Source organism: Delphinus delphis, chromosome 8 (assembly GCF_949987515.2).
Source record: "Delphinus delphis chromosome 8, mDelDel1.2, whole genome shotgun sequence".
NCBI lineage: Eukaryota > Metazoa > Chordata > Mammalia > Artiodactyla > Delphinidae > Delphinus > Delphinus delphis.
In genome coordinates, this window is record NC_082690.1 from 64,545,182 (window position 1) to 64,558,379 (window position 13,198).

At 39.9% G+C, this 13,198-nt stretch overlaps 1 protein-coding gene across 4 annotated transcripts in view; it reads right to left on the bottom strand.

Annotated features, from left to right (window-relative positions):
* The window catches only part of DENND5A (DENN domain containing 5A), a 108,712-nt gene that overhangs the window by 25,625 nt on the left and 69,889 nt on the right, over positions 1-13,198 (bottom strand). For 3 of the 4 annotated variants that reach the window (XM_069540944.1, XM_060018464.1, XM_060018467.1), the window contains 2 exons: positions 2,536-2,686; positions 1,066-1,159 (listed from right to left, as the gene is read on the bottom strand). In XM_069540944.1, coding sequence (XP_069397045.1) covers positions 1,066-1,159; positions 2,536-2,686 — 245 coding nt within the window. Of the gene's footprint in view, positions 1-1,065; positions 1,160-2,535; positions 2,687-10,524; positions 10,996-13,198 lie in introns of those variants that run through there. The other variant, XM_060018465.1, reaches the window with a different exon arrangement.

Here is a 13,198-nt window from a genome sequence, read left to right on the forward strand (position 1 = left end):
GGGAGACTTTTAAAGTAACGCCTACACCCAACATCCATTAGGCCACCCTCACAAAAACGGCAAGTACAATTGTACCCTATAAACCAGCAGTTAAAAATTCATAACCATATTTTGCAATATTAATTTATTCCTTTAAAAAACAGCAAAGGCAAAATATTTTCCCATTCATTGAGATGCCAGACACATACGAAAACAACATGCTTTACTGGATTTCATTGTATAAAATGCAAACTGCAGGGTCTTTTCTCAAAGAGAAGTTTCTGAAATAGGTTTCTGAAGGTGAAGCTCCATTTTCACAAGTTCTCTGCAACTCAGTAACGCAGGGTCTCCAACCTGAAGTTTATAATAGAAACTTTACTGGGAACAAGTTACAGTGGAGCTGAGAAACTCAGCTTACAAGCAATAAGGATTCAGGTCAATTCAAGAATCCTCAATCCGCACGCACCTGATAATAATATTCTTTTGCTCCTCTGAGGAAAAAAAAGTCAAGATTACCTGTTTTAAATTAAGATAAAGAAAAAAATAGGAAAAAAGGCTCCTCCTCCCCAGGTTCAGAGAGTCACAGCATTAACCCAAGTTCAGCTTTTCCTCTTTCTCACTCTAACAAAATTAACTTCTTTACCACCATACCACACACACACACACAAAAGCCTCAAAAATTTTAAAGGGATTTTTCCCAAGTTTTAGAATCTTATTTCTGAGGTTCCTGTCAGCCCTCCCACTCTCCCAACCCCTGGGAGGAAGTGAGTATCATGCATGAGTGACTACTGAAAGGACAGTGAAAGGCTCTCTTCCAAGCACTGGTTATCATTCCTGAACAGAGGTACAAATCTGGTTCAGGGAGAGGACGCACATGGCTAGTGGCCCTGCTGCCCCTTGTGAAACACTGTACATCCTGGATTTGTCACAACCGAGGCCCATATCAGGGATCAGGAACTAACTTCTTATTAACCCTTCTTTATGAGGAGGATATTTGAATCAGAACAGAGGCCAAGGAAATGAGAAGGAGAAGGAGGGTGTAGCATGATAACGGGGTCATTCCTTGTCATTCTCAAGGTGTCTTACCTCTCTCTGGTCATTGTCTAAACGCAGGTGTTCTGTGTGCTGCTTCTGCCGGTCTTTACGCCTCCACTGGGCAGGGGCATTCCTTTTTGTCCACCTGACAGAATCAAAGCAGACAATTAAGAATATTCCGCTAAAAGGGACTTCCCTGGTGGCGCAGTGGTTAAGAATCCGCCTGCCAATGCAGAGGACACGGGTTCGAGCCCTGGACCGGGAAGATCCCACATGCCGCAGAGCAACTAAGCCTGTGCACCACAACTACTGAGCTTGCACTCTACAGCCCGCAAGCCACAACTACTGAGCCCGCGTGCCACAACTACTGAAGCACGCACGCCTAGAGCCCGAGCTCAACAAAAGAAGCCACCACAATGAGAAGCCTGCGCACCACAAAGAAGAGTAGCTCCCACTCGCCACAACTAGAGAAAGCCCGTGCACAGCAACGAAGACCCAACACAGCCAAAAATAAATGAAGAAAGGAAGGAATGAAGGGAGGGAGGGAGAGAGGGAGGAAAGAAGGAAAGAAGGAAGGAAGAAAGAAAGAATATTCTGCTAAGAAAGTAAGGTCAACTGACGGGAGAAAACTTAAACATCTAGGGACCAATGGTGGCCATGGGAAACCACCAAGAAATCACCAGAGATAGCTCAGAAACCTTGAGAAGGGTAGCTTAAAGATCACTTACTGGGCAAGAAAGAGGTAACTCCCCAGGGACAGTGACATATCTTTTTTTTTAAAATAAATTTATTTGTTTTTGGCTGCGTTGGGTCTTCGTTGCTGTGCGTGGGCTTTCTCTAGTTGCATTGCTGTGCGTGGGCTTCTCACTGCGGTGGCTTCTCCTGTTGTGGAGCACCGGCTCTAGGCGAGCGGGCTCAGCGGCCATGGCTCACGGGCCTAGTTGCTCCGTGGCACGTGGGATCTTCCCAGACGAGGGCTCAAACCCGTGTCCCCTGCATTGGCATGCAGATTCTTAACCACTGCGCCACGAGGGAAGTCCCAAGAGACATATCTCTCTTGAAACACCTACAAAAACTTCACTTGCAGATCCAAAACTATACTCATTCAACTCTGCCTGGGCATTGATACACTCATCGCCAAAAGTAACGAAGAAGAGCAATCCTGCTAAGCTATCTACTTTCAGTTCAGTTATTTCAACCACCACTTACTAATGATACAGTGCTAGCTAGGTGTTGTATGGATTCAATAATAAGATGATTTCAACCCATCTGAAGTCCGGCCTTTTACAGGCCCTGACACATGGAGCTATCCCAATTTGCACAGTGGAGACAGGAGCCGATGATACTCTGTCACCTGTTTCCTTGTTAAAACAAGTGAACAACCTGGATAGTGTGTGTTTTCTCCATATTTGCTTTACAAATGTCAAGGTCTCCTGGAGATAACAGTCTAGGTCCAGATACCGTATAACCCTCACCACTGTGGCTAGGGAGCTGAATCAGGGAATCCTAGGGTTGACTCACTTGTTGCTGGCTGGCCCGGTGGAAAGCACATCAGACTGCAGCTTAGGGAAGAAGCCTGGTTCATACTTCCCTTGTCCAATCTTCATGTCAAGTAAATGGGGGTGAACCGCAGTATGATCGATTTTTGCCAGTCGCAGCTCAATTGCTTTCTCTGGATGAGAATGAAAAAGTCTAATATTTTAAAAAACATACCATATTCTGGGCCATAAAACAAGTCTCAATAAATTTAAAATAACTTGAATCATACAAAGTATGCCTTGTGACCAACAATAATCAATAATACCTTAAAACTAAAAAACACACTTCAAAATAACCAAGGGGTCAAAAAGGAAATCAGCATGGTTGAGGTTAAAATGGAATGGATTGCCTTTTATTGGATGTAGATTGTGCTGTCTATTGTTAAGAGTACTTGAAACAATTCAGGTTGGTTTTCTTGAAGTAATTTTTATTTATGATTCAGAGAACTCATGTGGATGGAAATCTCTCTGGCCCTCGAAAAACATGCCATCAGCACTCAGACTCGGTGTTGCCCACTACATGTCCTGCCTTCTGAATAGAAAAGAGGTGTTATTTAGGGAAATTGTTTTTTTTTTTTGCGGTACGCGGGCCTCTCACTGCCCTAGCCTCTCCCGTTGCGGAACACAGGCTCCGGATGCACAGGCTCAGCGGCCATGGCTCACAGGCAGAGCCGCTCCGCGGCATGTGGGATCTTCCCGGACCGGGGCACGAACCGTGTCCGCTGCATCGGCAGGCAGACTCTCAACCACTGCGCCACCAGGTAAGCCCCGAAAATCATTTTTTAAGATATGTGTAGATCATTTACTACTGCATAATATTTGTTCTTTGGTCCCTATAGAGAGAGTTTTTCTTTAATAGCATATATTTTAGTGGTTGTTTTAAAATTATACAGAGAGCAGAAGTTCTTTATCTGAAGTGATTTACTAGCGTAGTGAATTCGATAATTGAAAAAGTCATGTAAGTTTGGGAATCCTAAAAGGATATATACATCCCTTAAACATTTTAATTTAAACCATATGACTGTATAATCACCAATCTTTTGATGAAATGTCTGTGCATTTTCTTTGATTATGGATCCACTAATCAGGGGTCTGCATTGTTTCTCTTGCATAAATCTCACCCATAATTCATTCACTGAGTTTTCCAGTTTTTAAAGTGGAGCGAGAACTTTTAAAGGACCTTGCAAAAGAACCATAGTAGATGCTAGTTTTCCCAAGATTTTTGCACTTAAGTGATATGCCTAATTCAATTGCTGTATTTTTAGTGACTTTGCTTTGCTGAGTCTTTTTAAAGCATTTAAGTTTGTTTTCAGAGAAACAGTTCTTGTTTTTTGTCCTCATATCTTACCATTTATTTACATAATATTTGTTTAAATTATACAACCCAGTAATAAGTCCAACTAGTGCAGACAAGCTTGGAAACAAATGCATAATTAGTATTTTTCAATTAATTTTTTAAATTGAAGTATAGTTGATGTACAATAGTATATAAGTTACAGGTGTACAATATAGTGACTCACAATTTTTAAAGGTTATACCCCATTTATACATATTATAAAATATTGGCTATATTCCCCATGTTGTACAATGTATCCTTGTAGCTTATTTTATACATAACCTTGCATTAGTTTTTGTTTTTGTTTTTTTTGCAAAAGTAATGCAAACTCAAGGCATGCAATCAAAACAATTTTAAAGGGAATAAAATGAAATCTCCTTCCTCTCTCCTTCCTGTGGTAGCCGGAGATCAAGTTTCTTGTGCATCCCTAATGAAATAATAGTTTTTTAAAACAAATAAATAATGTGTGGACAAACAGTGCAGAGAGAATTGAATGTTTCCCTTATGTTTTTTTTTTTTGGCTGTGCGGGCTTTCTCTAGTTGTGGTGAGCAGAGGCTACTCTTCGTTGCGATGTGTGGGCCTCTCATTGCGGTGGCTTCTCTCGTTGCGGAGCACGGGCTCTAGGCATGCGGGCTTCAGTAGTTGTGGCGCACGGGCTTAGTTGCTCCGCGGCATGTGGGGTCTTCCCAGACCAGGGATCGAACCCATGTCCCCTGCATTGGCAGGCGGATTCTTAACCACTGCGCTACCAGGGAAGTCCTTGTTGCTCTTTCTTTTTGATCTAAAATCCTACCCTTGTGAAATAATCTCTTGATTTTTTTTTCATGCCCTCCTCCTAAATACTTTTATATAATGCACTATTTTTAATGTTGTGTTGCACATGTATTAATTATAATATTCTTTAAATTATATACATTTTGATATACATATGGTATATTAAAGTAAAACTTGGAAAAAAAGCATTTCAGTCATATGGTAGAAATTTAAAATATTACAAAAGGGTGTATGTACAGTGACGTGTTAAGACTTATCACTGTTTCCTGTTTCCTTGCACATACAGCATGTATACCTTTTAAAAACAACACAGATGGGAGCATACTAATCATTGTTTTATACCTTCTTTCATTTAACAGTTTATCTTGGAGATATCAGGACATAGATTGGGTTGTTTCCTAAGAACAAAGATTGCATGAGAAACATCCTTGTTCATACAATTTTCACAGAAGTGTGAGTATGCAAGGACAGTTTCTAATTCAATTTCTGATTTGCAGGAACTTCCCTGTAGTTTGTTTTAGGAGTGAACTTATCTGTAAAGTGATCCCAAGTCTAATGTCTTTCTCTGCACAGAGAGAAGTCATAAGAATGTGCTGATTATTCTCTCTTCACCACTCAGAAGTGGTTGTAATCCCAGTATGCTTTGCATTATCTCCTTTTGTTCAAAGTAATTGCTCATTACAGCATTATGGGAGCTGTGAGAAAACCCAGAGTTGCCTCGAGCTGAAGTGTTTCCAGTTGATTTTGATTGGCTAAAACTCTTTGGATGCAGATGACCTTCATCTGTTTCCTATTTATTAGTTTCACCTCCTTGGAATGATGAGCACAGAGACAGGCAATGGCAAAGGAGGTACTGATTTTATCGTTTGTACTGGTGTATAGAAATGGATTTTGTGCTGTTGCTTACAGCTCTGGGAGGTCAGCATCCTAGTGTGGGTACCACGGGTTGATGGATCCCGGAGGCATGGTTTATTAGGCCATCCTTCAAGATGAGTTGTTGCTTTCTTAAAATACAAAAATGTAGGGAAAACGAAGTCCACAACTCAGACCAGAGAGGCCATAAAATTCCAAGTTTCTAGTATCTGTAAAACCAAACCGTATAAATGGAAAGCAGTTTAGCCTTGAAAGAGGAGATGATTTCTCATCCCCTAAAGTGTTTTGTTTCTAAGAATAGCACACTTTCAAGTGCATCACAGGGAATTCTTCAGGGATTTCAATCTGAGGCGAATAAGGTTACCCACTCTAGCAGAAATAAGTGGGCTGAGTTTCAGATACTGGATTAGACTCATCCTGAAGAGTAGGGAAAAACCAGAACTAGATGTCTGTGCTATTGAAAAGCCTGCTTTTATGGAGCAGAGGAAGCCCCTTCCTTCAGACTTCAGCATGCCCTGTTTCATGATTAGAGAGTAGATAGATGTTCCCTGACACTGTAACTAGGTACACTATAAGGAGCAGTCCAGTGTCCAGGAAGCCTCATGAGGAAGGCATTTCAGGGACTCCTTTACTCAGTGTCTGTTGGACCCCTATGAGATGTTCTTGTCTCTGAGCAGACCTGTCAGGAATGCCAGCCACGTAAAGGAGTAGCACCTGCTTTATTGACTTTCGGTAAAAGAAGCAGCTTTTTGGTTTTCACATGATTGGAAAGGCCTTGCTCCTTCCTGTCTTTTTAAAAAAAAACCCAGAAATGGTGTGTGTCTATATGTGTGTGTACACTGAAACGGGGGGAGAAATTATTCAGTGTAATATTTATTCAAAATGTGTGTTTAAGTGCCAGTGTTGGGACCTTCAGCTTTAAATATCTCTTGGAGGTTTTCTCCCACACCTTTACATTCTTTTGATCATCTTAAGTTTGAATTTTAAAGTATATTCTTATCATCTCTGAGATTCTCAAGATTATTGCTCTTAGTAGATTATTTACAGGCATTCATATCTAGAAAAGAGAGGTGAAAGATACAAAAACTGAGGCCTCGCCTAGAGAACCATTAGAATTCTTCTTAATAATAATTGTTAGAATAATCATAGAGCAGGAAGATTTCAACAGAAAGATAACAAGCAAAGTTGTACAGGTGCCCATGGAACTGAGCTATCTCAGAAGAGGCTGAAGATAGAACTTGCAGTGGCCTAAATTTTGTTCCTCAGTTGTTGCTTACTCTCACGTTGGAGTAAATACTTTTTCTGAAAGGCTATATAGATTATCTATTTAATCCTTGAAAGAGTTTCTATTTTTTTAATTGTTTTTTGTAATTTGGGAAATATTTTTGTTGTTGCTTCAATTGGGAGAGGGTCCTCACCAAATAGTCTTTAATATGGGAATGTGCTTTGTGGGGCACAGTGAAAAATGAGATCGACTTTCTTCTTGAACTCTTATCAGTCTGTTCCTGATTTTAGTGAATAGAAAAAGCTTGCGCTCTTTTCTCCTTCTGCTAAATCAGTTGTATTTTTTTTAAAATCATTATTGATGACCAAATCTCTGAGCTCAGTTTTACCCACTGATTGTTTTACATCACTTACCTATTATCTATCAAATGCCTTAGCTTTCCCCGAAGAAGCGTGAGGCACTTCCTTAGAGTGTACTCAAAATGTTTGAGATGATGAAGTTTTAGTCATCAATTTTTATTTATTTCCATTACTAGTTAAAAAAAAAACTATTTCCAGGTCATGCTTAGCCAGGAGCAAGGTGGTAAGCTGCTCCAAAGTTTTACTGGTGAGCACAAAGGCTGCTTTGCTAAAACCTAGTTGATATATATCAGCTTCTGCTCACTTCCTACTCATTCTTCTTCATTCTCTGGAAAGCTTTTTGTTATTTATTACTCATTTATGAACCAAGCTGGGATTTGCTTAAATGGTGGGCTGAGTTTTTAGTGCATAAAACTGTTTAGCTCCTGTGAAAACTCATTTGAAATCAGCCATTCCAGGAGGATATTACTCATATGATTTTAAAATTGATGTTCCTACTTTGTCTTTAAGTGTCTGAAGCCATCATACCATTTGTAAATAGTAATGTGTTAAATCTCAATCTATTGTATTGGCTTTGCTGATGTATTTTTTACTCATTTTAAAAATAAAACAAGTCTAGAAATTGCATTCTGAAGAAAAGCTAAGCTTTGAGCACAAGCTTCTCTTCCAAGATATGCTCTCTGACCTAGAATAAGAGTTTTGAGTAATGAAAGTCAATCTTCTGGGTCTTTCAGGTTCTAGGGGAGCTTTTTATCAAAGTGTTAAAATGACACTTTCATGCTGTTACCATTCAAGAAAGGTTGCCAGGTGGAAGGCAGACTTGGCTAGTGTGGAAAACCAGCCTCTGCATGCTTGAAGGTTCTTTGGGCTTGATCTTGAAGGCAAAGTTCACATCAGCTCCTTGTAGAATGCAGACATGTGAGTGGTAAATGAGGTGTTTTGACATTCATGCTGAACAGAGACTAGACCACTGTTCCTTTTCTTTTTCTTCCACTTCCCCATTCTCCTTCTACTGAAGAGAATCTACTTAACATTCTGGTTTAGTATTCGGAGCAAGGTACTATTTATGATACCTATTGTATTTCTTTTTTTCTAAATTGTATTTCTATATTAAACTTTATTACTAGCATGGACCTGTGTGTGTGGGGGTATACTTCAGCTTGTGGTCCATTGAGGTCTCTGGGTTGTCTCTCTGATACCCACAAGGGAATCATACTCTGAGCATACCCTTGCTGAAGTTTATCCTGTGCCTTTCTAAATGTGAAATTGTGTTGAAGATTTTAACTTACTATTTGAGAAGCAAGTACCTTGTTTTTGACTGGTTTTGTGTGTGTTTTGTTTTTGACCTAGATTACCAGAGACTGATGACTGTGGCGGAGACAATTACAGCTCTCATGTTTCCTTTCCAGTGGCAGCATGTCTATGTTCCTATTCTCCCAGCTTCTCTCCTACATTTCTTAGATGCTCCTGTGCCATACCTGATGGGCTTGCATTCCAATGGCCTGGATGACCGGTCAAAACTGGAGCTGCCTCAAGAGGTAAGAAAAACGTGGAGCTTGGGTGCTGGTGCCTGTGGCCCTGATACAGGATTTGGGAGAGAAGGGCTTTGGGATGAGCCCAGGGTGGTATCACCAAGTTTATTTTCTTTTATTTTGGGGAACACAAACAACTTTCCAGGAAAAAAGTAAAAACAATGAACATTTAGCTCAATTTATATAATTCCAGAAACACCTGTTTCCTCTATCACCTGACATACTTTTATAATAATCTCTGTTTATACTATTGTGAACTGCCTTTTTCAAACATGATATTTTACATATTTTTAAGAAAATCGTTTATTATGTAAAAGTTTAAACTTACACAGAAGAGTAGCATAGTGAATTTCAGTGGTTTCAATACTTAGCTTTAACAGTTATCATACATTTAAATTGTATTTTACTTCTGTACTTTCTACCCCCTATTTTTTAAAGAAATTCCACATAATATAGTTTTATAACTGCTTTAGTAGCCAGACATGTATTAATAAATCAGTGGTTTTGTTTTATAGGCCACAGTTACTCTGTAAAAGTTGACCTGATCATAGTGATTCTTGTAGTACTGAATGTAGCTTTGAAAACTTTCCTTGCTCAAGATAAGGAAGGCCTTGAGAGAATGCTTCTCCTCCCTTGCTGTGAGGATGGCCTGCTCCTCTTTCCTGTTGTTTCAAATACTAAAATAATTGATTAAAAAAATATATTTGTTTATTTACTACTCCATTCTAAAATAGATTTAAAGCATCATCAGAAATAAGATTGTCTTGGTTTTTATTTTCCTAGAATTACCAAGAGGACTGGTCTACCTCTTTTGGTCATTTTGTGGCTTGTATGAAACTAGCTGGGGGAAGGCCTTTCCTACTCTGAATTTCGTAGTCAACAGCAAGGCCTGGGAAGAAGACTTTGGACTATGCACACACTGGTATCAACATGACTCTGTCTCATCCTTCCACCAATGATTTTTGGGGGGAAGATTTTTATGTATAGCTGAGGAATATGAGTAAGAGGACCTCCAAAGAAGAGACCGTTCTCATAGAATTGGATCTAAGCAGCATTCACATTGTTGGGCATGTCTGGGCAGCCATCTTGATGAACATGCCTGATAATGAGATCATACCCATAATGTTTAAGCTATAGTCAATTGCATCTCTTTTTCTCTCTCCTTTGGTTTTATTTTTATTTATTTATTTGTTTGGCTGCGTTGGGTCTTAGTTGTGGTGCGTGGGCTCAGTAGTTGCAACACGTGGGCTTTCTAGTTGTGGCGCACGGGCTCTAGAGCGTGTGGGCTCAGTGGTTGCAGTGCGTGGGCTTAGTTGCCCCGCAGCATGTAGGATCTTAGTTCCCTGACCAGGGATCGAACCCACGTCCCTTGCATTGGAAGGTGGATTCTTTTGTTCTTTTTTAAATTTATTTATTTAATTTATTTATTTTTAGCTGCATTGTGTCCTCGTTGCTGCGCGCAGGCTCCCCCCAGCTGTGGCGAGCAGGGGCCACCTCTCGCCACGGTACGCGGTCTTCCCATTGTGGTGGCTTCTCCTGTTGCGAAGCACAGGCTCTAGGTGCACGGGCCTCAGTAGTTGTGGCACATGGGCTCAGTAGTTGTGGCTCGTGAGCTCTAGAGCACAGGCTCAGTAGCTGTTGTGCACGGGCTTAGTTGCTCTGCAGCATGTGGGATCTTCCCGGACCAGGGCTCGAACCCATGTCCCTTGCATTGGCAGGTGGATTTTTAACCACTGGACCACCAAGGAAGTTCCTTGCCTTGGTTTTAGAATCATAATGTCTTCCTTGTAGTTTTTTCCGTTTCTGCCTCCTTTGAATCTATAGAGCTTTGTGCTATTTGGGGTGGGACAACATCAATTAAGGAAGAAAAGATCTAAATAATGTCAACTGAAAAAATGCAGGAGGCTGCAAAAAGAACAGAGTTTATTTGGGGACTTAAGAATTGCAATTGAGGAGACACAGATTCAGTTAACCCTGAAAGAGTATTCCGAGGAAGAGAAAGAGTCAGGGGCTTATAAAGACAAAAACCACGAGGTTGTTAAAAGTTGCCCTGGTGAGAGTTGTGATCGACTCTGATGCGAGTCAAATTATTTGTCCTTAAGAAATCACAGGTTATTTTAGGGTAGGGGTCTTGTTAGTATATAGACTGTCATGAATTGTTTTAGGGTAAGGGTCTGATTAGTATCTTGAGTTTCTGGCAGGTGTTCTGGTGTTCTGTTCTTCATCAGGTCAAAAGGTCAGCTTCCATCCAGGCTGAGTCATGCAAACATCGTACTTCCTTAATGGCTTCCCGGCTCCATTTTAGAGATATCTCTTAGAAATACTGACTCCATTTTGACTTTCCTTTCACAATGATGGAGAAAACCATTGAGTTTTGGGGTACTGGGTTTTTATATTTATTTGTCTACTGATAAATATGCATAAAGAGTAGATATCAAAGATTAGAGAGTGGGGAGCTTTTTGTTGTTGCTTTAAATGACTGCATATTTAATATTGACACCTCCTTCTGGTAAACGTAATTATCATTTTGTAAAAGTCAAAATAAGAATAACAGTGAAAATGTTCATTGCAGCTCTATTGACAATAGTCTGGACATGGAAGCAACCTAAGTGTCCATCGACAGATGAATGGATAAAGAAGATGTGGCACATATATACAATGGAATATTACTCAGCAATAAAAAGAAACGAAATTGAGATATTTATAGTGAGGTGGATGGACCTAGAGTCTGTCATACAGAGTGAAGTCAGTCAGAAAGAGAAAAACAAATACCGTATGCTAACACATATATATGGAATCTAAAAAACAACCAAAAATATGTCATGAAGAACGCAGGGGCAAGACGGGAATAAAGACGCAGACCTACTAGAGAATGGACTTGAGGACATGGGGAGAGGGAAGGGTAAGCTGGGACGAAGTGAGAGAGTGGCATGGACATATATACACTACCAAACGTAAAACAGATAGCTAGTGGGAAGCAGCCGCATAGCACAGGGAGATCAGCTCGGTGCTTTGTGATCCCCTAGAGGAGTGGGATAGGGAGGGTGGGAGGGAGGTAGACGCAAGAGGGAAGAGATATGGGGATATATGTATATGTATAACTGATTCACTTTGTTATAAAGCAGAAACTAACACACCATTGTAAAGCAATCATAATCCAATAAAGATGTTTAAAAAAAAGATTATTTTGATAATAATTGTACAGAATTAAATATATGTCAGAGAACATTAAAGGAATTCCAGAATTTCTAAGGAAAAAAAAAGGAAATAAAGTATTTTGAGCTGAATAAAAATGAAAACACAAAATATCAAAATTTGTGGAATGTCATTAAAATATTACTTGAAAGATTTACAGCCTATCTTAGGCCGTGAATATTACAAACAACTCAATGCCAACAAATTTGACAACAGATGAAACACACTAACTGTTAAAGCTCACTCAAGAAAACAGATAACCTGAATAGCTCTATATCTATTTTTTAAATTGAATCTGTAGTCTAAAACCTTCCTACAAAGAAAACTCCAGGCCCTGATGGCTCCACTGATGAATTCTGCTAAACATTTAAAGAAGAAATAGTATCACTTACACAAGCTCCTCCAAAAAACTAAAGGGAGTATTTCCCAACTTATTCTATGAGGCCAGCATTATCCTGATACCAAATCAGACCAAGACATTAAATGAAAACTAGGAACCAAATCCCTCATGAACACAAATGCAAAAATTCTAAACAAATTTTTAGTAAAGCAAATCCAATAATAAACAAAAGGATAATACATCATGACCAAAGAGAGTTTATCTCAGAACTGCAAGACTGGTTTACACATTCAAAAATCAATGAATATAATTCACCATTTTGATAAAACTAAAGCTAAAAACCATATAATTACCTCAATAGATGCAAAAAAGCATTTGGCAAAATACAACCACCACTTCTGATAAAAACTGTCAGCAAGCTACTAACAGAAACCAACATTCTCAACTGATAGAAAAATACCCATGAAAAACCATGTGATGGGCTTCGTGGTGGTGCAGTGGTTAAAAATCCGCCTGCCAATGCAGGGGACACGGGTTCGAGCCCTGCTCCAGGAGGATCCCACTTGCCGCGGAGCAACTAAGCCCGTGCACCACAACTACTGAGCCTGCGCTCTAGAGCCCGCGAGCCACAACTACTGAAGCCCGCACGCCTAGAGCCCGTGCTCCACGACAAGAGAAGCCACCGTAATGAGAAGCCCGTGCACCGCAACAAAGAGTAGCCCCCTCTCGCCGCAACTAGAAAAAGCCCACGCGCAGCAACAAAGACTCAACTCAGCCAAAAATTAATTAATTAATTAATTAAAAGAAAAAAACATAGTAATAACACCATACTTAGTGGTGAATGCTTTCCCCTTAAGATCAGAAATAAGACAAGCATGCCATATTCTATTTGACATTGCACTAGAGGTTCTAGCCAGTGCAATAAGGCAATAAGGCAAGAAAAAGAAAAGATATCAAGACTGGAAAGGAAAAAGTAAAACTATCATTATTTGCAGGCAATAAGACTGTCTA